This window comes from Manis javanica, chromosome 7 (assembly GCF_040802235.1).
Source record: "Manis javanica isolate MJ-LG chromosome 7, MJ_LKY, whole genome shotgun sequence".
Lineage (NCBI taxonomy): Eukaryota > Metazoa > Chordata > Mammalia > Pholidota > Manidae > Manis > Manis javanica.
In genome coordinates, this window is record NC_133162.1 from 32999738 (window position 1) to 33027320 (window position 27583).

Consider the following 27583-nt stretch of genomic DNA (forward strand, 5'->3'; position numbering starts at 1 on the left):
GCTTTATTTATCAGACATCATCATTTGATTACATAAGATTTATTTATGCTTTGTCTATTGTAGTTTTCCCTCTGCTAGAAATAGCAGAGACTACTAGTTGTCCATCAATATCTATTCTCCCATGGATATTGAGCCCTTGAATTTATCTGTGTATATGATCTTTTAAAATCAAGACTCTATTTCCCAGCTTCTGTTGAAGCTAGGTAGTAGCCATATAACAAAACTCTGGCCAATGGAATATTTTGGAAAAGTGGTGTGGGAAACTTCTGGGGTGTGTCCTTTAAAAGGAATGAGCATACCATTTCTTCCCCTTTTCTTCTTCCTGCTGTTGAGTACATGGATGCAATGTTGAACCATCTTGAACTGTGTGGATGAGGGAAATACACCAGATGGGGCCTGGGTCCCTGGATGATGCTGTAGGGCAGAATTCCTAAATAACCATGGACCACTTTTAAGTGACAAAGAAACATACTTCTATCTTATTTAAGCCACTTTTGTTTTCAATCACTATTAAAGACAGCAGAACATATATCCCAACAAATGCACTTCAAGAGGAAAGGGGTGTTTCTGTTTTGCTCACTGTTTCTCTGACACATAGTAGTAGGTGCTCAATAAATGTTTGTTGAATGAATGAATGCACCAATTTGTGTTCAAATGCCATGTCCAATTTGAGTCTGAGTGACTCTACTTGTTTGAAAAAGTCAGATTACACTTATTTTTATTTGTGTGGGTTGGACTTTGCTTTCCATCTTGTAATTAAGTGTATTCAGATATCCTGGCCTGTTAGTAAGAAAATGATGCACTTGAAAACCACCACTAATATACAGAACCTTTTGGCTCCAGAAGTCCTTAATCTAAAAAAGTAATTGAGGAAATATTTTCAACAAGTTTCCATTGCCTAGCCATCTGATGGCATTAAAATAAACTAAATATTAATACTCTGCTTCAACTTCTTCTAAGCATCCTATCTCATAAATTGGCAATAGTTAAGGGCAGAAATACATAAGCCATTAACAACCTTGATCATCTTCTCCATCACCTCATGCTATGAACCTAGCTTACACTTTCTCCTGAAGAATGATGAAAAAATGGAAGTTGGTTATCCCAATTATCTCTTTTACTTACATAAACTTTTGGAAACTTTTTACTCCATTTTTTCCTTGCATATGACTACAGCAAACTCAGTGTTTATATATTTAGAAAAAATTTCTCAAATTCCTTCTTGGCAAGTAGTTAGACACTATTAATTCCTATTTGCTATATAATAATTACTTTGTAAACTTTTTTGGGTGGGGGTAAGATATCTTCTAAGTATTGCAATAGGGTTCAACTCATGGGCTATAGGGTTAGATACCCTGACAGAGAATACCTTGGTATATTGAGGTAGTCTAAGAAAGGTTCACAAAAATTTTCCAAGGTTTTGTAAAATGGCCAGGATCTTAAGAAATGGAACGAATGGAGGCATGACAGGAAGAGAGCATCTGGTTAGGCAAAGGCTTGGAGGCTGGCAGTGAACAGAATAGCACTATTCATAATACCTTCAAACTGGGAACAATTCAAATGACTGTTAATATTGGCATGGATAAGAGTAGGATATTCTCAAAATGTAATGGAATAGTAAATAGTAATGAGAATGCACAAACTACAACTACATGAAGTAAAATGGATTTAATCTCACAGATACCATGTTGGGAAAAGGAAGACATACAAAATAGTACCTACTATGGATTCATTTATAGAAAGGTTAAAAATAGGCCAAATGAATGTATGGTGTTAGAAAACAGGACTGGTTACCTTTGAGGGAGATAGAAACTAAAAGAGGACACAAAGAAGTCTTCTGAGATGGTAATGTTCCATGTTTTGATTTTGGTACTGGTTACATTACTGTGTTCACTTTGTGAAACATATCACTGTGTACACTTTGTAGGTTTTGTGTATTTCTCTGTAGAAATTATCATCATCATCATCATGAGAAAGAGTAAAGGGCCACAAATAGTAAGGACACTTCTGAAAAGAAGTTGTTAAGACTTCCTAATGTTATTGGCAGTAATAGATAAACCAACCAGTGAACTAGATGGCTTAGAGCAGAGCAATGTATGTGTGGAACTTTGTATAAGTTGATAAGGATGGCATGTCAGATTAGAGCTGGGAAAGGAATATTGATGTGGGAATAGATTAAAATGAGATCCCTGCCTCACACCATATATAATATCTAGAATTTGGATTAGGAAATTGTCAAAAACAAAACTTTAACAGTGATGGACAGTGACTGTAATGGGGTTTGTGGAGGGGACTTGGTGAAGGAGGGAGCCTAGTAAACATAACGTTCCTCATGTAATTGTAGATTAATGATACCAAAATAAAAACAAAAAAAACCCAAAAACAACTTTAAAACATCTAGTATAAAATGAATATCTTTAGATTTCAGATGGAGGAAAATTTCCTAAAAACAAAAAGCACTGACCATAAAATAAACCTTAATAAATCTGTCTATAAAAATTAAGAATTTTCTTTAACAAGAGAAATCTTACAAAAAAGAAAGGACAATTTAAAACTGGGAGGAAATATTAGCAATATGTTCAAACAAAAACAGATAATATCAGGAATGTATAAAGAACTCCTACAAGTCAGTCAGAAGCATAAGCAACCCAGCAGAAAATGGGCAAAAGATCAGCAGAAAAAGAAACACATGTGGCTAACAACAACATGACGATGTGATCTTGAAGACATCATAAGTGATCAGGAAAATGCAAAATTAACCAGAGAAATCTCTACATCTGCTTGATTGGTAAAAAGAACAAGTTGGAAAATATTAAGTATTAGAGAGGATGTAGATCCAGAAAATCGTTTATACATCACTAGGGAGTGGAGGTGGGGGTGGGGGGGGAGTTTAAATTGATGCAGCCACTTTCAGAAAAAATTTACCACTATCTCCTAAATTGAATATTTACATACTCTATGTTCCAGTAATTCTACTCCTAGATATATATCCAAGAGAAAATTTTAGACATATACAAAAATGATCAAAGAAGGGCTGTTTAAAATAGTATAAACATGGAAACAATCTAAATGTCCATTGATTGGAGAATACATGAGTGAATTATGATATATTCACACAGAGGAATATACAGCAATCAAAACCAATGAAGTACAGCAACTACAGCAGGATAAGTGAAACTTAGAAATATAATATGTAAAAAAAAGTCTCAAAAATTTACACATTATATATTTTTTGAAAAGGTCAATACAAAATTAGAAACATGGTTTTTATATTGAGGTGAAAAATTACATGACATACAATTAATGAACTATTTTAAAGTACACAATTCAATGGCATTTAGTAAAAATATGCAGTTCTTGAGAATACATGTAGATGCAACAACACTGTATAAAAAGGAAAGTAAGGGAATGATAGAAATAGGATTCAGGTTAATGGTACCTGGGCAGGTTGAGGTTTGGGAGACCCAAGAGAAAGGACTCATAAGGGAAGTGCAGGGTTTTCTTAGCTTTAGTTTGTATGATAAATTTATAGGTGCTTATTTCATTACTGAAAACCAGCAAACAAACAAATAAGAAAATTAAAAAACTGGTCCTTTTTACTTACATCAATAAATGTTGCCAGCAATTTTTTGCACAGTATAGAGGGCAATTTTCAAATGGGTGTACTGAACCAAAATAGGGAAATTTCTTGTCTATTGAGAGACATATCACTTTAAATTTTTTGTGAAGTAATTTCTTTGGGGAAAAAAATGGCTAAGGCAAAATGTCAAAATGAAATCAACATTATATTTGGAATAAGTCACAGGGGCTCCTGCAAGGGAAAAAGGTGGTTGATTTTCTTATGATGGAACAATTTGCTTTTCCACTGCTGGAAGAAGAGCAATCCTAACTCCTGGCAGGACTCAGCTGATATCCCACCTCCTCTAAAAATCTCAAGACTACACAAATCTTCCTGCCACTTTTACAGCACTTAGAGACTATATCCCACAATGTAGAGTTACTCCATCAGGGTCCCTGGAGAAAAAGCTGTATTTATAGGGAGATAACATAGAATTTTGGTTAGAAAATTGAGGATTAAGAATCAAAGAGAAACAACAGTAGTGCCAGGGACTATTCTAAGTGCTTTAGAATTAAGAACATTTTGTTAACATATGTTAACATTTAACATATAACAACCTATCAATCTTTACAACAACCCAAAGAAGTAGGTTAAATTATTATCCCCACATTAGAGGTGAGGAAACAGAGGTTAAGCAACACATTAGGTCACAATGCTAGTAAGGAGGGGCTCCCAAGCTCACTTAACCACTATGGAGCCTTAAGCCTTCAACTTAACTGTTATAATACAATCAATTCAGCTCCATATCTATGGGTCAAAAATAGTGTTTGGCATCTGGCACAGGGCAGGAGAGTTGGCTTGAGGGCAACCCAGGATCCACGCCTGACTGAAACTGAAGACTGAGCAGACATAGGCCAGGTCACTGCCTTTCTTTGAGCCTCAGTTTCCTTCTCTGTAAAATGAAGGGTCAGACTTGACTTTCTCCAAGGCCCTTTCAGCGCTGATTTTTTATGAGCCTGGGATTCCTGGCTCAATTCCTTGGGCCAGATCTGGCCCATCCTGCTGGGCTTGGTGTCTTGCACTTGGCTTTGCTTCCCGTAAATAAGAGAAAAAGAGCACAGGAAAGTATCCTCCTAAGAGACTGGGAGGGATCCCACGGCTGCTCTGTATGCTTTGAAGAACTTACAGTCGTTAACTAGGGAGAGAGCTACCTGCCAAGTGAAGGATGGAAAGAAACTAGACTAAGGGGAGAAAGGAACTTACAAAACTTGGCTACATTCAAATTAAAAGGGCATCTCTGAGTACTTAAAGAACTGAAGATGTTATTGCAACAAGATGAGCCAGCTCTTACAGAACTGAAGATAGGATAAGCTATGAAAACTAGAATGAACCAGAGAACATAGAAAAAACCTGATGAGCTATGCATTAACCAAGGTTATTTACAATCTGGGAAAACAGGGAAATAAGTGAAGGACAGCTTGGGCCTGTTAGCCTCCACCATCCTACCATGCAGTCTTCCAGGGCAGGTGCTATTTCAGGAATCTGTGCATCCCAGGAGCCCTGAAGGCATTAGGGTTCAGAATCAACAGACATTAACAGAACACCTACTATGTGACAGGCTCTATCATGTATTTTTATCCTATTTTAGAGATGAGGAGAAAGCCTATAGAGAACCAGATTCTAGTTCTGTGTCTTCCATTGTAAGTATGTGAATCTAAGTCAAGTAACTTCACCTGTCTAGGGCCTCAGCTACTTTGTCCATAAAACAAAGGGCTGAATAAGGTTATAGAAGATGGGCTTTAAAACTGAAGGAACAAAATGGCAGCGGACTCAGAGACTCCAAGAATGAACTAGTGGTTACCAAAGGGGAGGGGTGTGGGAGGGCAGATGGGGAGAGAGGGAGTAGGGGACTGAAGGGTATTATGTTTAGTACACCTGGTGTTGGGGATCACGGGAAGAACAGTGTATCACAGAGAAGGGACATAGTGGATCTCTGGCAACTTGCTGCACTGATGGACAGTGACTGCATTGGGGTATGGGTGGGGACTTGATAATATGGGTAAATGTAGTAACCACATTGTTTTTTCATGTGAAACCCTCATAAGAGTATATATCAATCATACCTTAATAAAAAATTTAAAAAAAAAAAGAGGGGCTTTCCAGCTCAAGAATTCTGTAGTTCATAAAGTTACAAAATATTTTATATTCACCTAGAAAAGCATTCATGCTGGGCCAACTTAGTTTGTTTATACTTCAGACTGTTGGACCTCAAAGGACCCCACTGTGTTTGACTACATAATATATGAATCCAAGAAAAATAGTTGTAGAGTTAAGCTTCAGTGGCTCTTCTGATCTCTTCCACAAGGTACTACCCAGGATCACCATGTATGGTTGAGCATGTTGTGCCCTATATAGGGGCACCTGGGCAAGAGGGGTGGGGGTAAGGGCTGAATTTCAATCTTCCCTCTGGCATAAGCTTAGTGCCTGTGAGGCTGAGTCAATACCAAAGGTATATGAAGGGTTTGTGGGTGCCTCTGATCTATCCATCAACACTGAATGAAAGTAGTGAACAAGACTGTGAAGCAATGGCCAAATTTGTGTTCCAATTTGTGTTGTCCACAGAACTTTTAATTTTATCTTTGCTCAAAACATTTCCAGACAAGTTACATCTCCACTTGGTTTATAAGATCATCAATAAAACCAATCCTATCCTTCATAGTCACACATCAATACTGACCTAAACCAGCATTAGCCAGATCCATGAATGGCCTGTTTCTAAAATATCAATCCAAGCTGAAAGGATTAAGATATTTTGTAAAATAGCAGCATAAATGGTAAATGGAGACAGCCTTTCAAGGTGATTCCTCAGGAAGGGACAACCCTGACTTAACGGAACAAATCAGATTTGTGCTAGTCACTCATGTTTCCCTTATATTGTGGTCAAGTGCTACCAAGATCATTCATTCTGGATTTCCTGGGTCAGTCTCAATTTCAAATAGTCTGCCACTTTCTACTCTCAGTAAAAAGTTCTCAACTTTTTATTTGGCAAATATGGTTGTCACAATAATGATACTACCATCACAAAATATTAGTCACATCAAAATCACACCATCATTACTTATTTGGTTTGTGGCCATCAAAGGGAGAAATGGCTGGTTCAACCAGGGCCTGAGACCATCTTCTTGGCCTCATTATAGAGAAAAATAATGCATTTGCTGCTAAATAAGTTTTGGATTCACCAATTTAGAACTCAAACTTTTCCCTTGTCCTAGAAGAGAGATTTTCAAGGCTAAGAAATTACTATTTGGTGGAAGAGTACACAATCTGGAAAAACTGAAGCCATGGGGCTTTCCAACTGCCAAACTCCCACATGCTGGCTCTCAAGACACATCTACACTCACTATTAAAGTGTCACCATTTATAATTTGGAGCTAAATCGTTCTGAAGCTAGGCTACTCAACATGGTCTACTGACAAACTGATTCCTTATTCTATTAAAACATAGGGATAAAACGAATTAGGTGTCACTGATAAAAGTTACCTAATCTCAAATTGCAAATGAAGTTATTAAAACTCGGCCAGCATCATGAAAGGGAAAACAAACAGTTGGGTTCTGGTAAGCATGTTCCACTTGATGCTTGCAGCATTTATGAAAGAAAACCGACTCTTGTTTTTGCTGTCTCTGCTGTAGTTTTCAAGTGCCCCTTTTCTCCAGGTACCTCTGAATCCTCAGAGCATGGAGTTAAAAGAGAGAACTTTTAATTGCAGGGACATTTTATAATGTTTGTCAAGTATTTGGATATATAACCGGTTCAATTTTTCTCCAGCCTCACAAATTTGTGAAATCGGAGAAAACTTCATTTTAATGGAGTGATTATGGAAAGAAATATCACTAAGCAATGTTTTTCATGCTCAGATCAGTTGGTCAGACACCTTGAAGATCATAAGAAACTTTAAATTAAAATGGAAAAATACTAAATTATGTTCCCATTAGTTTCAGTCACTTCAGCATGATCATGAATAAGCTATAGATTCTGAGTCAGATGTGTGCAATTTGCTTTGGACTTTGTTCTTGCTTACTTACTTATAAAACCTCTAAAACGTACTTCTAAATTACAGCAATTCAGTAAAAAATTCAAACCTTTGGGCTTGGTTTCCTCCTAGCTGGCTGAGTCATAAAAATAAATCTTAGCCATTTCAATGGCCAGCACACCCCTCACATTAAGAGTTGGTATTGTTCCCTAGTCTCCCATTTCATCCAAAGGTCACACCCAGATCACACTGAAGACAGAAACAGTTCAACATTTGCACATTTAATAAGAGGAAAGAACCTCTGCCAAGTTATAAGGGTGAGTTACATCAGAATCTTCCAGAGGAACTTCTGAAGAGTGTTTATAAGCATGGGCTTCAGAGGCAGCCAAACACAGGTTTGAGTTCTGACACTGTGTGACCTTGGTCACGTTACTTAATGAGCATGAAACACGGGTGTTCACAATATTGACCTTGTAGATAGTTGCTGTGAGAATAAAACGAGAGAAAAGCTTTAGAAAGGATGTCTGAAGAGCCAATAGTTGGCACACAGTAAGATGCTTGCTGTTTTCCTGCTGTAGGCATACCAGGGCTTAGCCAATAATGAAGCAGGTCTCTCCACTGCCCTTCTAAGACTGCAAAGTGCTGGAGAGGGAAAAGGTTGTCTCTGTTGAGGGAGATAAATCATTCACTTAACCCAAAATTCAGGTCCAGGACTTAATCAAGAAATCATAGACTTCTGGGCTTAAGAGGAAATATGTAAGTTCTGATTTTATAAGTTAACATATGCAAATTAGGTAGTATCACATAGTGAACAATGTACACATGTCTGTCCATCCTTTCTTTTAAACTCAAAGGAACTAAAATTTAAGGCCCTAAAGTGACTTACTTAAGGTCACACAACCAGTTAATGGCAGGGCTGGAAATGATATTTGGGTCTTTGGGGTTAGGGGGTTGCTGCCTCAGGTCTATTATTGAGAGAATTGGGGGTCAGATAATTTGAAGGAACTGGCCAAACACCCGCTACACTCCAAGGGTGCTCTCTCTAACTAACAAAGCCAGCATGCTGTCTGATTCTTTTATCCCCAGCCCATTCCCGACCACCACTGAGAAACTGGCTATATTCCCTGGTCCATGGCAAAAATCTGCCTGAAAAGACTAGGGGTTCTGAAGGACAGGGGCAGAGCTCTGGACTCTTGAGAGAAGGATGCTTATTCTTCCCTGGCCCATTGCAAACAACTGCAGGCCCAGATGCCTCTTGTGAACATAGAACACTTGGAAACTTTCCCAAGGGTTTTTACAGCAGGTTGAAATAGGAAGCCAGGGATAAGTAGGTCAAACATGCCCCTTCTTTGTCTTTCAAGTCAAGTCTGTGGAAGCTGGATCTCAATGTTCATAGGACTGAAAAGGCCCTTTTGACTATCAATGGAAAATTCTGATTCTGTCCTGCATATCGCACAAAGAAAATGGTTCCAAACTCTGAAGGTCAGGGGGAGGACAGCTAATAGGCCTGCTCTGGGTCAGGGGAAAGAGAGGAGGAGATGTTGGCAGTGGGTGGAAACTGCCTTTCTTCATTTATAATTCAGGTAGTCATTCAAGAAATATGTATTGAACATTGAACACTGACTGTCAGAGAAACTCTGGATTCAGATCCATGGTCGGGGGAGGGGGCTGGCAGACCCCCATGAAGATATGAAAGCTAAACTCAGGCCTGAGGATGGATAGTAATTAGCCAGGTAGAGAGAGGAGTTCCAAGCCAGTGGAGGGTGAACTTTGACTGTAAAGTACCAGATAATAAATATTTTAGTCTTTGTAGACCATACAGTGTTGATGGCAGATACTCAACTCTGTTACAGGAAGAAAGCAGTTATAGAAAGTACATACCGGAATGAGTATGATCATTCCAACTCTGATTTGAGAACACCAAAATTTGAACTTCATATAGTTTTCACTTCATGAAATTCTATTCTTTGGATTTTTTTTTGAACACTTCAAAAATCTTAGCTTATACTTTAAGAATATCTGCATCAAGGTATATGTGGGTTTAGACAAAGCCATTCCTGAACTGGTAGATGTTATTTATTTCTAAACCACAGATTCTTTTAGACCCTTGTACTCAGGGCTAGAACTAGTATGACATGTGAGCAGCCTAGGGTTCAAAATTTAAGAAGGCACTTCCCAATAAGTAGAGAGTTGGCACTTGAGAAACTCTGACAGCACGTGTCTCCTTAAATTGTGTACCCTAGGCACATTGTTTGTCTCACCTTAGGCCTGGCCCTGCTTTACCTGTGCATAATACAGCACATTACTGTAAAGTGGAGACCTCCTCCTCAATCATCACAATTTTGCAGATGACTGACTATCTTTCCAGACACTGCTCTGGGGTGAAAAATTTGAATTATAAGAAAAATGACCTATATAGTAGAAAAAGTTTAGGCAGAAAAGGAGGGAGAAACTATGCAGACAAGTTTGGAAAGAAGTTGGGGTAGAAGAAAGATAAAAAATTTTACTTGAAAGTTCTTGCTGGTGCAGTAGTGTGAGAAAGACTAAGAATGAAATCAATATCCAAAGAAAATGCTCAACAAGTTTCACTGTGCATGAAAATTGTAAACCTTCTTTGCTATTCTTGACTTTTATTCATTATATCTATACCTATTCCTATTTCTATATCTAGATACACACATTGTATTCATATATCTGATAATGGACTTATATCCAGAATATATATAGAACTCAATAATAAAAAAAAAACCAATTAATAAATGGGCAAAGGATTGAGTAGGCATTTCTCCAAAGATATATAAATGGCCAATAAGCATGAAAAGGTGTTCAACATCATTAGCCATCAGGAAAATGCAAATCAAAACTACAATGAGCTATCATTTCATACCCACTAAGATAGCCATAAGTAAAAAAGATCAACACTAAGAAATGTTGGTCAGGTTGTAAAGAAATTAGAACCCTTGCACACTGCTGGGGAACGTAAAAAGGTGCACTGCTCTGGAAAATAGTCTGTCCGTTTCTCAAAAGAGTAAATACTATTATATGACCCAGAAATTTCACTCCTAGATATTTACTTAAGAGAAATGAAAACATATATCCAAACAAAAACCTGTACACAAATGTTCACAGCAGCATTCTTCATAATAGTTAAAAACTGGTAACAACCCAATATCTAACAACTAATGAACAGATAAATAAAATGTGGTATATTCATATAATGGAAGAACATTCTGCAGTAAAAAGTAACAAAGTATCAATATATACCATGATATAGATGAAACTTGAACCTTGAAAATATGCTAAGTGAAAGAAGCTAATCATGAAAGACCATACACTAATATGAGTGCATTAACATGAAAGTCCAGGATACGCAAATTTATAGACACAGAAAGTAGATTAGTGGATGCTTCAGGCTGGGAGAGGGGGAAGGGATGTGGATAATGGAGGGTATGAAGAGTATGGGTTTTTTTTTGAGGTGATGAAAATGTTCTAAAATTGTGGTGATGGTTGCACACTGTGAATATACCAAAAACCATTGCCTTGTATATTTTTAATAGGTAAACTGTATGGTATGTGAATTATATCTCAATAAAGCTGTTAAAAATAAGAAGTCAAAGCATGTCTCCTTCCCTCCAAGGAGATCTGCTATTTGATTTCAAAGTATGGGATCTCCTTACCTTTGAAATGGTCATGTCTTTGTACTTCTGGAAGCTGAGGTGGTTTTCTGATGAGTCTCTCTGAGGGTTTGAGGGGTGATGCCCAAATGAGAGGGAATGGGCTGGGCTTTAAGGATGAGTGTTGCAGTTAGGCATTTAGATGCCTGAGCTCTGCAGGCCTCATATTTAATCCGAGGCTCCAAAAGTATCCAGGCCAGCTGCTGGAACAAAGAACCACTGGACAGGGCACCATGTGGTGTCATGGGGTTCTTCAGGGCCAACAATGACCCTAGCACCATTGTATAAGTACAGCTTTTCAGAAAGACCCTGTCTGAGCCACGAGTTAGTCTAGTCATGGAGGGGTCATGGAATGGTCACACTCCACATACACCCCTTGGGGTGATGCTTCAATCCTTGAATGCTGAATCATTTAGTCACCAAGGAAGACACCTCCACACCACTCCAGGAAGCCTACAAGCCTGAGCGGACTGTTGTACTTGAATCAGCACCCAGGGTTTGGGTTAAGGGAAGAGGGACACTCTTATCACTCATGATTATAGGAAGGTAATTCTATGGGCAGCCTGAGTCCCTCCTGTGTAAAAATGCAGAGTGTGAATTAGATCAGGGCTCCATTTGATGGTGTTATCTTTGCCCATAGGTTCTGATTCTTTTCAGGGCACTTTTTTTTTTTTTTAGATAATTATTTTTTATTGAAGGGTAGTTGACATACAGCATTACATTAGTTTCAGGTGTACAACACAGTGATTGAACATTTATATACATGATAATTCTAGGTACCAGCTATCACCATACCAAGTTGTCACAATATTTTGACTATATTCCTTATGCTATACATTACATCCCGGTTATTTACTTATTTTACAATTGGAAGTGTGTACTTTATTTTATTTATTTATTTATTTTATTTTATTTATTTATTTATTTATTTATTTATTTATTTATTTATTTATTTATTTATTTATTTGTGTGTGTGTGTGTGTGTGTGTGTGTGTGTGTGTGTGAGGGCATCTCTCCTATTTTTTTTGATCAAATGGTTGTTAACAACAATAAAATTCTGTATAGGGGACTCAATGCTCAATGTATAATCATTAATCCACCCCAAGCCTAATTTTCGTCAGTCTCCAATCTTCTGAAGCATAACGAACAAGTTCTTACATGGAGAACAAATTCTTACATAGTGAATAAGTTACATGGTGAACAGTACAAGGGCAGTCATCACAGAAACTTTTGGTTTTGATCATGCATTATGAACTATAAACAGTCAGTTCAAATATGAATATTCGTTTGATTTTTATACTTGGTTTATATGTGGATACCACATTTCTCTCTTTATTATTATTATTTTTAATAAAATGCTGAAGTGGTAGGTAGATGCAAGATAAAGGCAGAAAACATAGTTTAGTGTTGTAAGAGAGCAAATGTAGATGATCAGGTGTGTGCCTGTAGACTATGTGTTAATCCAAGCTAGACAAGGGCAATAAAACATCCATGGATGCAGCAGATTTCTCTCAGAACGGAGGGGGGTGGGGGGGTTCTAAGCCTCACCTCTGTTGATCCCCAATTCCTCACCTGATGGCCCCCCTGCGACTGTGCCTGTCTTAGGTTGTTCCTACCTTGAGGAATCTTACCCGTCTCTGGCTAACCAGTCATCTTCCGGGGCCATACAGGGAAATGTAAAGTTGGTAAGTGAGAGAGAAGCCTTATTGTTTGAAAAGGTTAGTTTTTTACTTCTTTGCATATTTATGTCCTGTGGCTTCTATGCCCAGCATTTGTCTTGAGGTATCTTTACCACTTGGAAGAACTGTGATACACGGTAAATTCGATATGAGGCATGAATTCTATTTCAGGGCACATTTTAACCATAGCCTATTTCCAGGGATGGGGACTCTCTAGCTGTTAATTTCCATTATGCAGGACAACTGGGGAAAATGTAAAAAAAAAAAAAAAAAAAATCCTAATGCTGATAATGAATACATTCATGTTCAACTAGAGACCAGAGTCAGTGTTTTTTATTCCATTTTTTGCTAAATTTTAGCCAAAGAGCTAGTGTAACTACAGAGATGTGGAAGTAAATTTATCCTAAATTGTCCCAATGAAGCTAATAAGGGAGAGTTGTCCAGTCATCACAGAGATGGCCTCTGACAACTCATCACATTTTCCACAGATGTAACAGACATGACTAAACTGCACAGGGACTGTCCACGAGCTGGCTTCCCTTTCACTGTGCTCAGCAGGAAGGGACTGACATGGTCCTGTACCCATGTTATGAACCTGACATAAGCCATAGTAATGGAAGAGAGGCCTGCCATGTCACCAAGCACAAGCTTTCAGCTCAGCCTGAGAACTCTGTGAAAGTAAATTATTTCAAAGTCCAAACTGTACCCAAGCTGCAAGGAGATCAAATTTCTAGATAAGAAAACAAGACATACTGCTATTTCAACAGCCATCTATTACAACCCTGGGCAGTAGGGCTCAGTGGATATTTGATCATCCATAAAAGTTACATATTAAAGGTGAGTTTATTATGGTTGGTAACTTCACATATAACAGAGAAAATACAGAATCGAGGACATACATGCTGACAAATATATTTACATTAAACACTCAAAAAACTTTAATTGCCTCTTAAATTTAATTTTCTTTGCTAGAGAATAGAATAAATTGTGAAGAAAAATACTTTTAGAAGGAAGAAAACAGAACAGCAACTAACAACATAGAAACATCAGTTTTGACTCTCCTCTTTAATGTAGCTTTTCTAGTCTAATATTTAAAAAAGAAAAGCATCCTTTATATTTCCCTGTATGTATTCTTCTATGGTAAATTCCCTTGGGAACCAAGGCAGGGAAGTAAATAAAGTGATAATACACGAACTGGTGGATGTTTGCCTGGCCACCCTCACTTTCTCCACAGTCTATCATTCAATGCCTGTGGAGCTCAGGTTAAACAAATGATTCCAGCAGAGGGAGGAACTTCTTGTACTTCATATTCAGAATAACTTAGCTACCTAAACTCACCAAAATGCAGGCAGACAGAGAATTTTTTAAAAGGAAAACACCCTTAACTAACCTTTAACCTGGAGACTTTAGCCACTTGCCAAAATATGCCATCCTGTTGAGCCAATATATTGAGAGGGGGAGAAAGGGAGTGTGGCTGTAATTGGATAAGGGGTAGGGCTTTAATTTTTTACAAGTTGGGGGAGGAGGAAACCAATACAGTTAGTCATCAAACATTAATCCTCATTAATGTCTCCCATTCAAATCCATTCTTCTCTGCACAGCTGTGCAAATATAAATTAATTGGGTCATTTTGACAAAGGCATATAAGGAAAAAAATTTAATGTGAGGCAAAGAAACTAAATGGACTAATAACACAGTCTTTAAATGTGTGGGAAGGGTTGTTCAAGCTACCACATCATAGACTGAGGGACTTGCAATCAAATTCACACTGCTGTAAACTCCGTGTGAGAAGCTATCAAAGGAGGTGGGGACAGGTTCACAACAAAGCATGTAATAAATGTGAGGAGAGCAGCACTCACTCTTCACCAGGCACTGGGTTGAGGACTTTACTATGGCATTTCATTTAATCCCCCGACAAGGCCATTACTCCCAGTTTATATACAAGGAAAATAGGGACAAAGAGGTTAAACAACTTGCCCAAGGTCACACCACCAGTAAGTGCTGGAGTCAAAGTTGCTTTCAGTTTAGGTCGACTGACTCGAGAGATTATTTCTAAGCTAATACTGTCCTGTTTGTATACATTTGACATTATGCTTCCATTATAGAAAGTAACAAAAAGCAGGGCCATTTCTTGCCCTTAGTAAACTTACAATCTGATTGGGAAACCAGGATGGACACACGTGAAATAATCAGAAAACAGGAACAGGTGTATAGCATCAGAGTTTGCAGTTTTTTGGTGAAGGAAGCAATTTATAGGAGCTGGGGGAAAGTGGCTATAATTTACCCATGCAACTTTTAAGAAGGATTTACACTAATCTAAATTAAAATACAACACAGAGAATACCATACTTAAAAAAATTCCATGATATGATTTGAATGTTCAAAAAGGGCTCTCCCTGTCAGAAATCTCCCTTAATGGCAGGAAGACAGCCAGCCTATACCCCAGCTTCATCTTAAGCGTTAATAAAAATGCCCACAGCCTCCTGGAAATCTGGTCAGAGAGGAGAAAGAAGTTCCTGGAGTTCATTCTGACTAAGGTGTGGCAACCTCTCCCAACCTCCAGAGACTAAGGGAGGGGATGAATTGCATCATCTCTGGTTCTTTTAATTGGAAATCACCCATACCAGGGCCTCTGACAGAAAAGGGCAGATTTGAGCTAGAGACCCACAAACATTCTCTGAAGAAGCAGAAGGGCTCCATAACTGGAAGAATGAGTACAGGCATGCCAAAAATTATTCTGCAAAATTTATACCAGATTCACACAGCCCTCATGCCTGTTAAGTGTGTGTGGAATGACAATGATTCTCAGCAATCTACTTGCATTCACTTTGCTGCATTTAAATTCTGCTGTGTTCTTAATGTTCAACTGCAGGTGTACAAGAAAAAGTACTGCATTTTTAAGTGGGTTGACATGTTGCTATGATGAGCACTTCTCTCCCTGTGGGGATAAAATTCAGTCAGAGAGAAAAAAAAAAGAGAAAAAAAAAAAAAAAAAAAAAAAAAAAATTCAGTCAGAAGAGCTGAGGAGTATGTGGGTAGCTGATGCGACCTTGCCTGTGACTCAGGTTTTATAAGGAATCAGGTGAAGATGCACAAACAAATCTGCTGGCAATTGCTGGGGTGAATGATGTCACTTCTCAGGCCAACTCCCACATCTGAGAGCCCAAGATCTTTAGGACACAGCGAGTATTTCTGAAATGTCCTAACCAAAAAGCAAAGGGCTCAGTTTAAGCTCCTGGTCAGTGGCTCTCAGCTCCACAGAATCATAGAGAAACTTTGAAAAAATATTCATACTGTGTCCTACCCTAGCAATTCAGATTCAGATGGTCTGGGGTGGGGTCTGGACACTGTGATTCTAACACACAGTAAGGGTTGGAACCACCATATTGAATGTGGCTAAGTCCGAGATACTATAAGCCTCAGTGAGTATGTTTACTCCATCAACAGACATGGAAATGAACAAAATCTTCTGTTCCATTAATAACTGACTCTAAATTTTATTTCTTTCTGGATCTTGAGAAACTCAGAGTGTGGGCTGCCTGGACTGTAATCCCAGTTATACCACTTACTAGCCAAGTGGCCTCAGACAAAGCACAAAACTTCCCTGAGATGCAGTTTTCTTAGTGATACAATAAGGTTATAATCATATCAGTATCAGAGGGTAGCTGAGATCACTGCATGAAATCAGGTATGTGAATTATTTGACCCAATGCCTGGCTCATATAAAACGTACAATATTTATTAGCTACCATAACTGATGATGAAAGTAAAAATATACTAGCTATAGTTCAATAAAAGGGATGTTTTTCTATACTGAATATTTATTTATAGGGACAAATTTTAAGGAATTGTGAAACACTGGAATGTGAGAGTAAAAATTCAGCATTTCCTTCAATTAGGAATATAGGCAGTAAACCTCAGGAGGAGTAGCAGTGCCTATGATTTTGTCACCAAAAGAAATCACAGATATTTCCATATATTATAGTTGTGGTAGATCCTAAAATGGCATTTATATTTAGGGTGACCAACTGCCCTGGTTTTCCCAGGAAGAGAGGTTTCCTAGGACATAGGACTTGCAGTGCTAAAACTGGGTAAGTCCTAGGCAAACCATTCCCTACTTATATTCATCACTATTTTGATATTATGGTGTTATCACATCAGTAGATGCCATCATTTAGTATTTTAATAAAGGAGTACCTACCCTGCTATATCACAATTTCAAAAAAAAAATCTTGATAACTATATATCTACATAATCCCTTATAATGCTTTGTATTTCATTAGATGCATTTAAAAGCATTCTTTTGAGTCCATAGGCTTCACCAAATTTCCCATTCCCAAGGGGTCCATGGCACAAAAAAGGTTAAGAGGTAAGAAACTGTAAAACATTGGTTGGAAAATGGAGGAAACCAGATTCTAAGTTCCTTTAGGCCTTGCAACCTAAAAACACAGAAGAGGACATAGGCATGTCTCCAAAGGACACAATCAGATAATCAGCAGGTGGAGCCATATTCCCACTACCAGGAGTCTGTTTTGTAATCCCGCAAACAGTAATTTGGGAACCTCCCTAATTTCTCCACTCCTGATGGCATGTGTGTATGTATTTTGTTACTTAACATGGTTGCAGAGTTAACTCAATCTTGACAGGTATCAACTGGAGTATCTATTAGATTTACTAGTTTGTAACAACTACACTTGATTTCCCTAAGAATCATAATTTGACAGAACTTAAAGTTTTCCATGAATTAAGACAATGGAAATTTGGGTTTTAAAAGATCAAATTTAAAGAAATGACTATAAAAAACTTTAACTCTTACCGGATACCATTGGGCTTCTGACAGACATTGACTCCCATCTTGCCTAATTACCACTGTTGACAGCTGTTCTTTTACTCTCCCATGAGGCAATAAGAAACCAGTTCTCTTCTGATCAATGTAACTCCAAGCTTCCAGCCCAATGTGACCAGAAGGCAGAGTTCTCACAATTGCTCTTGTCCCGGTATACACAGATTTCTTAACTTCTCTATCATTTTTACAAAATCTCCTCACTAACAAAGTGGACCGCTCCTTTTTGCTTTTAAAAAAGTCTTCCTCTACATCTTCACAATTATCAGGGAAGTCCTCAAAATGGCTCAGAAAGGTCTCGGCAGGTGGACTCTCAGTAAAATCCTCCCTGCAAAAGCTGTCACTTGAACGTACCACATTGGCCTTTTGGCAAGAACCTTCAAAGCATAAGTATTTGTCATTCAAGGTGTCACAATGATCACACTGCAGCTGCCCATTATTACAGTTCTTTGCCAATCCCATCAGTTTACAAGTATATGCCATGTAATTTTTCTTTTGCTCCCCACCAACACTAGCAAGTGATATGCAGTTTCCACAATCATCCAAAATCAAGTTATCTGATAGGGTACAGAAAGTATCTGACATTCTTTTGTCAACTTCATAATGAAAGTGAAATACTGCCATGTTGCTGTCAGGGTGTGCCTTGCCCATCTCTATGACCTCTGCTTGATTTCCTAAGGTACTAATGCCCATGGGAGGTCTGTCTATTTCCAGTTGAATTCCAGGGAACACCTTTCTTTCCAGTGAAGAAGGGTTTCCAGTTTCCAAACACAGGCCTTCCTCTGTGACAGAATCACATGTTTCATAAAACTGGCTCTGAGGAAGGCCACGCTGATGGCTTTTCAGTATGTTGTTACAGTTAATGTTAAGGTTTTTCACAGAATCCGGCATGCTGTTCTCCCAGCACTTTCCATTACTATTCTCATCACTCACTGTTTTCTCCCTTGCTATAGAGAGAATCTTGGGCAAGCTGCTTCCAGAAGATTCTTCTTTAAACTTGTTCAGTTGTGAGATGGTATGAGAAGTCTGCTCACTCTGCCTACCTGGATGCACCTTTGGAACACTGATGTCTGAGACCTTTTCACTACTTTCATCTATAGCCAACTGAGCAGATATCATTTTTCTCTGAGTCACAGGAATGAGAACAGAGGTTGCCATTTCTTCAGAAGTCATCTTGACCAACACTCAGGTTTTAGCTTTTGCTCTGTTTTGCCTCCTTGTTGATCTTGTGGGAATTTTATAAAATGACTGATTACTAAATAATCTCATAGGTTCAAGTCCTCTGAGAAACCATTACAATTCCTTTCATTCAAGTGCATTAAGAGCCAAATAAAATTATGCAGTTATAGTTTCCTATTATATATTTTTCTTGATCAGAGTTTTAAGGTGGTAGATCAATTTTCTTTCCTCTGTTATTTGAAGCAATTATTTTGAAGACTTTTTTTCGGGACTGCATTGTGCAACTTCTGATCCAGCATTAACTTACAATGATTTAAAAATCCAGTTTGAATGTTTCCTGTAAGAAAAAGGGACAATGTTAAACACTGTGATAGTAGATGAATTTTAAAAAATTAACTCATAGGCTAATGTAAAATATGAACCAATTCTGAGGAAGGAGTTTTACAGTCAGAAGTTATTTTTAATGTTTTAGTATTTATGTTTCTGATTTAACATTTCAACATTTCTGTTTCCAGTCAAAATGGGGTAACAGGAACCAGATTTACCTCCTGCCTTGAATAACAGAAAAAAATGAAATAATGGTTTTCATTGAACAACAGAAATACAGAACAGTGATCCCTGAAAGAAGAGAAAAACAAATGAGGTGAGCCCTATAAATACCATAGGTAAATCTTGGACAGTTTCTCAGCTACAGGATAGGGGAGAGAAACTCAAGTAGAACCCAACAGTGTGCCTGATTTAAAGAGAAAAAGTTGAGAGTTCAATGAGACCAAGGTAGCCACATTAGAAAGAAATCACATTAAGTAGAGAGCAGCAAAGGTAAGGATGATGGCAGGCTCCTCATGAGAAATGATGCAAACCAGAAGACAGTGGAATAAATCTTTAAAGTACTGAAGGAAAAAAATACTGCCAAGTTAGAATTCTATACCCAGCAAAAATATCTTTTGAAAACAAAAATGAAATAAAGACTTCTTAGACATACAAATGCTAAAAAAATTCATCACTAGAAAGCCTGCATTTAAGAAGTGGTAAAGGAAGTCTTTTAGACAGAAGGAAAATGATACCAGATAGAAATCTGGAACTACACAAAAGATAAAGAATATGGGAATTTAAAGTACATGAGTAAACACAAATTTTCTTACTTTTTAAATCTCCATTTAAGCAAAAACAATAACAATGTGTTGTGGGGTTCCTAAGAATTGCAGAAGTAAAATGTATGACAATCAGCACAAAGGTCAAGAGAGGAGAAATAGAAGTATATTGTTATAAGATTATTTTCTACATGAACTGGTATAACATTACACAAAGGCAAGCTTAAAGTGTTTATATAGTTTATGTAGTTTACATATATAGTTTAAAGGTGTATATTATATACTCCAATGTAACTACTTTAAGAAAATTTTTAGGTAGTCAATCAAAATTAGAATCATAAAAAATTTCAAATAATAAAGAAGGCAGAAAAAGAGGAAGAAAACAAAGAACAGATGTGACAAATGGGAAACAAGTGGTATATGTAACCTTCCAAAAGACATCTTTAGGCAGTGTTTCCAGTTTTTTCCTATAATATATACACATATGTGTGGTGTGTGTGTATACATATTTAACTCTTCCCATTTCATTTGAATAAGAAATTATATAAAAATTTTGAACTTATGATAGGCATTATTTAAAAACTAATTTAGCCTATCTTTATTCTCCAAATTATTGAATGCTGTTCTATTTTGGAAACTGTGTTATAGACTAGATAGCTAGGACATGCCTGTGAGTCTATTAAGACAGGGAAAACTGAGTAAGTTTCAATCCAATGTGGCAAGTGCAATTATAAAGGATATGCAAGGCACCATGAGACCACAGGGTGCCCACCAAAAGTACACCATTCCTTTATGGGTAAAGCTGTCCTTCCCAAGGCAACTGATGAGCATTTTTGCTATGCTGTCAACACCTGATTTGCCCTATCTTTGCCCTTTACCACACAAATGTCTCTTTTCTCCTTGCCTCTCGATTTTTCTCTTTTCCCAGAGTCAGCAATATGTATCTTCTTTAATTTATCTCAATAATATCTTGTGTTTATCTGTATAGAGGTCTTGCACACTTTTTCTTAAAGGTGTTCCTATGCTAGTGCTACTATTGTAAATGGAATTATTTTACATTTCATTTTTCGGTTGTTTGCTGCTAGTATGCAGAAATACAATCGATTATTCTGCATAGACATTACAACTTAAACCTTTGTTAAATTCAGCTATTACTTCTAGCAGATATTTTGTGCATAACTTAGAATCTTCTACATAGACATTCATGTCATCTTCAAATAATTCTTTCTTTCCAAAATGTATACCTTTTATTACTTTTCTTGCCTTACTGCACTGGCTGAGATCTCTAATTATGATGCTAATATAAATATGAAGAGCAGAGATTCTTGCCTTTTTCTCAGTCTTGGAGAGTATTCAGTATACCACTGTTTAATATGATGTTCACTTTAGGTGTAGAATAAATGCCCTTTATTAAACTGAGGATGTTCCCTGATATTCTTAATTTGCTGAACATTTTTGTCACAAATGAGTTTTGCCTAATGAGTTTTCTGCATTTATTATGAGATCACTATTTGCTATTTCTCCTTTAATAGGTTAACATAGTAAACTATGTTGATTGCTTTTCAAGTACTGAAGCAATATAACAACAAATTCATGGTAAATGTAAAGGACTAGAGTAGCCAAAATAATTATTAAAGGAGCAACAAATTGTAAGGATTACTCAATCTCATTTTAAGACTGCTACAAAGCTACAGTAATCTTGACAGTGTGTTATTGGCATAAGGATAGAAATTTAGATCAATGGAATTGAACAGAGTCCATAAATAAATACACATATATAGGCAATTGGCTTTTCAACAAAGGTTCAAAGGTAATTCACTGGAGAAAGGATAGTTAATAAATGGTGCTGCTGAGTCAAAATAGAAAAATAATGAACATCAACTCCTATATAACACCATACACAATAATTAATTAAAAATAGATTATTGGACACAAAAAGCACCAAGCATAAAAAGGTAAAATGGACTTACTAAAAATTTTAAACTTTCGCTCTTCAAAAAAAAATAATAGTAAATACCATTAAGAAACAAAAAGGCAAACCACAGGTGGGGAGAAAATATTCATAATACACTTGGAAAAGTTCTTGCATTCAGAATATGTATTTTAAAACTCTTCTAATTCAATAATAAACAGAAAACAACAGAACTTTTTTTTAAATAGGCAAAAGACACAGATTTTTCACAAAATAATATACGTCAATAGCCTATAAGCTAATTGTGATAGATCACAAAAATTTGTTTGAAAAAAAAAAGTGACTGTCAATCTCTTCCTTACACTGAACACAAAAGTTAACTTAAAATGAATCATAGCCCTAAATGTAAAAATGAAAATTATAAGACTTCTAAAAGAAAACAGGAGAAAATCTTTACAACCATTTGAGCAAGCAGAAATTTTTTACACTGAATGGAAGTGTATACCACAAAAGAAAAACAATTGATAGTTAACTGCATCACAATTAAAAACATCTGAGAGGCAAGCCATAGTATGGTAGAAAATATCTGTAATATAAATAACAAAAGGATTTGCATCCAGAATACACAAAGAACTCCTACAACTCAATGATAAGAAGGCAATACTATCTCTCTTAAATGGGCAAAATTTTGAGTAAAACATTACAAAAGAGGAAATACAAATGAACTACAAGCACATTAAGAAGTGTTGACATAATTAACCATCAGGGAAATACCAATTAAAATCACAAGGAGATAGCATTTCATACCCACAAGAATGGCTAAAATTAAAATGACTGTTCATAGCAAAGTCAGAAAGTGGAGCAACTGGAATATTGTGTGGAAATGTAAAATGGTATAGCCACTTTGGCAAATGGTTTGGCAGTTTCTTCTAAACTTAAACATACATTTACCATATGACCCCAAAATTCCACATGCATAAGAAAAATAAATGTTTACATCCAAAAATAGATTTACATGCAATGTTTATAGCAGCTTTACTCGTAATAGCCGCAAACTGGAAACAACCTAAAAGTCTATCATAAATGAATAAAAAAATCTATCGTATATTCATACAACAGAATACTGCTCAGTAATAAAAGGCATGCTCTCTTGGTTAAGTGCAAGCATGGATGAATCTCAAAAATATTAGGTTGGGTGAAAGAAACTGATTCCATTTATTTGAAGTTCTGGTTTATGTAAAACATTAACTTAAATAATGTAGGATTAAAAATTCAGTTCCTCAGCTGCACTAGCCACATTTCAAGTGGTCAATAATCATAAGTGGCTGGTGACAACTGTATTGGACAAAACAGATATATAGAACATTACCATCATCACAAAAAGTTCTATAGGACAGTGCTATTCTAAAATATGCAAAATTAAACTATGGAGATAGGTCAGTGGTTGCTGGTGGCTGATGAGGGGGTTGGAGGAGTGGAAAGACTATAAAATGGCACAAAGGCACTGAAGGGTCCCCACCAGTGAGATGGCAAACTTTCGGCTTCTTTTCGGGGTCCTTGGTTCCCGCCGGCGCCACCTGAAGCCCAATCACCTCTCGCCTCCCTCCCAATCCCAGCACCTAGCCAACAGCCACCAGCCCAGTAGAAGTAACACCACAATCACCCTATGACCCTTCCTATATAACCCAGCACCTTTCCCTAATAAAGTGGAACTCTCCAGTGAATTGCTGCTGTGTGTCGCTCCTTTCCTTTCATTGGTGCCAAAACCTGGGAGACGGGACACCCCAACTGGGCCCCGTCTTCCCCCTGACACCAGCAGCAGCTTGCCCTCATCCTCTTTTTCCGGCGCTGGCTCATCACACTCACCACTCCTCTCTGGCCTTTAGGTAAGTTTTCCACCCGGAGTGGGCCACTCTTCCCCGAGCTATCGCAGTGCCATTGACCGTGATCGTCCGGCAAGGCCCTGACGCTCGGGGACGAGGAGGGAACTCTCCCTGCCTCAAGCCTTCGCAGCTGCGGCGGACCCTCAGGCCCCTCCTCCGACAGCCATAAATCCCCGCCTTAAGCCTTTACAGCTGTAGCGGACCCTCAGGCCCCTACTCCAACAGTCATAAACGCATTCACCGTCCCTTCCATCAGTGCTGAAACTTTTTAAGCAAAATTTCCCCGGGGTGGGCCACTCTTCTCCAAGCTATCGCAGTGCCATTGACCGTGATCGTCCGGCAAGGCCCTGATGCTCGGGGATGAAGAGGGAACTCTCCCCGCTTCAGGCCTTCACGGCTGCAGCGGACCCTCAGGCCCCTCCTCCGACAGCCATAAATCCCCACCTCAGGCCTTCACAGCTGCAGTGGACCCTCAGGCCCCTCCTCTGACAGCCATAAATCCCTGCCTCAGGCCTTCACAGCTGCAGTGGACTGTCAGGCCCCCCCTCCAACAGCCATAAACGAGGTGACTCCTTTGCGGATGAGAACGCTCCCTTCCCCCCCCTTCCTCCTTCTGCTCCGTCTACCGAAATCTGTTCTGTCTGCCGAAAATTCCTAGCGCTAGGTACCTCGGGACTCCGGCACTCTGCCTTCTTAGGGAAGTCTGGGTGACGACCCACACTTCCTAAGAAATTCCGACTCGTATACGAGTTTCCGCAGACCACCAAGGATCATCGGGGACACCCCTTGTCTCCTTGTGGTCTGCTTCCAGTCCGAGGATCTCCGTTCATCTTCCCCTGTTTGTCTCCTTCTCTGTCCTTTAGCCATGGGAGCCTCCTCATCCCTCCCTGAAAGTTCACCTCTTGAATGCCTGCTTAAGCATCTGGCTACCCTCTCCCTGACGCCTGATATAAAACCAAAACTTCTCTGTAAATATTGCTCCCAAGATTGACCGACATACCCCGTAGACAATAACAACCAATGGCCCACAGGGGGAACTCTTGATCCTAACATCACTCGCGATCTTTTTAACTACTGCCAGCACCTGAAAAAATGGAAGGAGATTCCCTATATCGAAGCTTTCCACCTCCTCCCCCCACCCCCTCCCAAGTTCTCCTAGCCTGCAAACCGCTGCCCCCGCAGACGCCTCCCGTTCACTCTCTTCCCCTTCTTCTACAACAGCCCTTCTCCCTTCCTCCCCCACCATCTCCTCCCCCATCTCACCTCCTCCGCCTTCGTCCCCCGCAGATTAACCCTGAGCCTTTCAGATCCCCCTTTAACTAGGTCCCAGGGGCCTCCTCCGTCTTTGCCCTCATCACCTGTTTCTCCCCTGTTAGGGACCGCCTTTGTCTTCTCACATGTTTGTAGGGAGAATGGGAAAGCACCTTCCTCCATGTCTGAACGCAGCATGGGAAAGCACAAGCTAGAGAACAACCGGTGCAGTCCTTAGAAGTTATCTGTCCACAAAAACATATCTTGCCAAGACTCCTCACTCTGAAAATAGGGAGACCTTGAAGATGTGTAAAAACACTGCCCCTGCTTCTAGATATGCCCTTCCCCCACTTGCCAATGTGGCAGGAATGGAGAACAAAGAACATTCTGTTTACGCATTCCATAAGCTATTAACTAGATCCCTGCTGTAGCTCAGTTAGTAGAGCATGGGACTCTTAACCTCAGAGTCATGAGTTCAAGCCCAACTAGAGCAGCAGAGGCAAGCAGCTGGGCTGCTAGCTGGCGACACGTGGGTCCGATTCTATCTTTCTTTATTTTCTTTGCCCCCCTTCTGCACTTCAGGACCTGCTCGACTAAGCACGGCTAGACCACGTCACTCCCCCACAGACTGAGCCAGAACCCTTCAGTCCCCCTCAGACCCGGTCCCGAGGGCCTCCCAAAATTATCGCCCCCCTCTGGGAGGTAGCAGGATCTGAAGGCATCGTGCGCGTTCACGTCCCTTTCTCCTTAGGAGATTTAGCCCAACTAGAGAAACGCCTAGGTTCCTTTTCCACTGATCCCACGACATACATCAGGGAGTTTCAATGGACCCTCCAGTCTTACAGCCTCACGCATCATGACATTTTCATGCTCCTGGCCAATACTCTCCTCCCTGAAGAGCATAGACGAGTTTGGGACTTCGCCCAAACGCATGCTACCAAAACCCACAGGACTGACCCCACCTGTCCCCATGGCCCCACTGCTGTCCCCGAACAAGACCCACACTGGGATTATAACACCGCCGTGGGTCTCCACTCTCGAGATATTTTTGCCTCCTGCTTAATAGCAGGTCTCAAAAAGGCAGCTCGTAAAGTAGTCAATTTTCAAAAGCTACAAGACATAATTCAAAAGAGAGACGAAACCCCCTCCGAGTTCTCAGACAGACTCACTCAAGTCCTATTACAGTATACCAGCCTGGACCCAGAAACACCTGAAGGAAGACATGTCCTTATGACATACTTTCTAGCTCAAAGCTACCCCGACATTAAAGCTAAACTCAAAAAGTTAGAACAGGGCCCTGCTACCCCACAGACTGAGATCCTAACAGTGGCCTTTAAAGTCTTCCATAACCGGGAGGAAGAGAAAGAACGCCGTAAACAAAAGGCTGATCAGGGCAATTTCCAGATGTTGGCCCAGCTGATAAAACCACAACCTGGGCGCCCCTCTACAAACAAGCCCCCCCCCAGGAGCTTGTTTCAAGTGCAGAAAAGATGGACATTGGTCAAGGGCGTGCCCCTCCCCCAGATCTCCTACCACCCCATGTCCCAGATGCCACAAAAAGGGCCACTGGGGGTCTGATTGCCCAACCACACGAAGGGGAGGCTGGACGAACAACCCCCATCCTAAGCCCGCCATAGTGGGGCTGGCAGAAGAAGATTGACAGGGCCCAGGGGCTTCTCGCCCGACCATTTCCATCACCAAACAGGAGCCCAGGGTTACTTTAACAGTAGATGGTCGCCCCATCTCCTTCCTCCTAGATACAAGAGCCACCTTCTCAGTCTTGCGAGATTACTGGGGCCCTACCACGCCAGCCATTACTCCTATAGTCGGGGTATGAAGTAAACAGATTTTCCCATTCAACTCCCCCCCCACCTTTTATGCACAATCCTAGACAATCCCATACCTTTCTCCCACTCCTTCCTAGTTATGCCCAGTGTCCCATCCCTTTACTAAGACGGGACATCCTTTCCCTCCTCCACATTTCCATAACTATATCCACTCCCACAGCCCCCAGTACTCCCTTTCTGATGGCCCTCATAGCCAACAATCCCCCTCTACCCAATGAAAGCTCTGGTTCCGCCCTGATACACCCTGTAAATCCCAAAGTTTGGGACATTACAAGCCCCTCCGTGGCCCTATGTCCCCCTGCCTCTATCAAATTACGTGAACCCTCTCAGTATATCTGTCAGGCCCAATACCCCCTAACCACTTCAGCCCTCATAGGCCTCCAACCCATCATTCAAGATCTCTTAAACAAAAACTACCTCAGACCCACTCACTCCCCATTTAATACCCCCATATTAGCTGTTAAAAAAACCAACGGATCTTTCCGCCTTGTCCAAGACCTTCGCCTCATCAACATAGCCGTTGTCTCTATCCATCCCTTAGTTCCAAATCCATACACCCTTTTATCTCAGATCCCTGCCTCGGCATCCCACTTCTCAGTCCTAGATCTCAAGGACCCATTTTTCTATCCCTCTA

At 39.4% G+C, this 27583-nt stretch overlaps 1 protein-coding gene across 6 annotated transcripts in view; it reads right to left on the reverse strand.

Moving 5' to 3' along the window:
• Window positions 1-27583, reverse strand: part of PLCE1 (phospholipase C epsilon 1) — a 330740-nt gene that overhangs the window by 270288 nt on the left and 32869 nt on the right. For all 6 annotated transcript variants that reach the window (XM_073240663.1, XM_073240662.1, XM_073240661.1 and 3 more), the window contains exon 2: window positions 17760-19302. In XM_073240663.1, coding sequence (XP_073096764.1) covers window positions 17760-18959 — 1200 coding nt within the window. In that variant the 5' untranslated portion in view covers window positions 18960-19302. The remainder of the gene's footprint in view (window positions 1-17759; window positions 19303-27583) is intronic.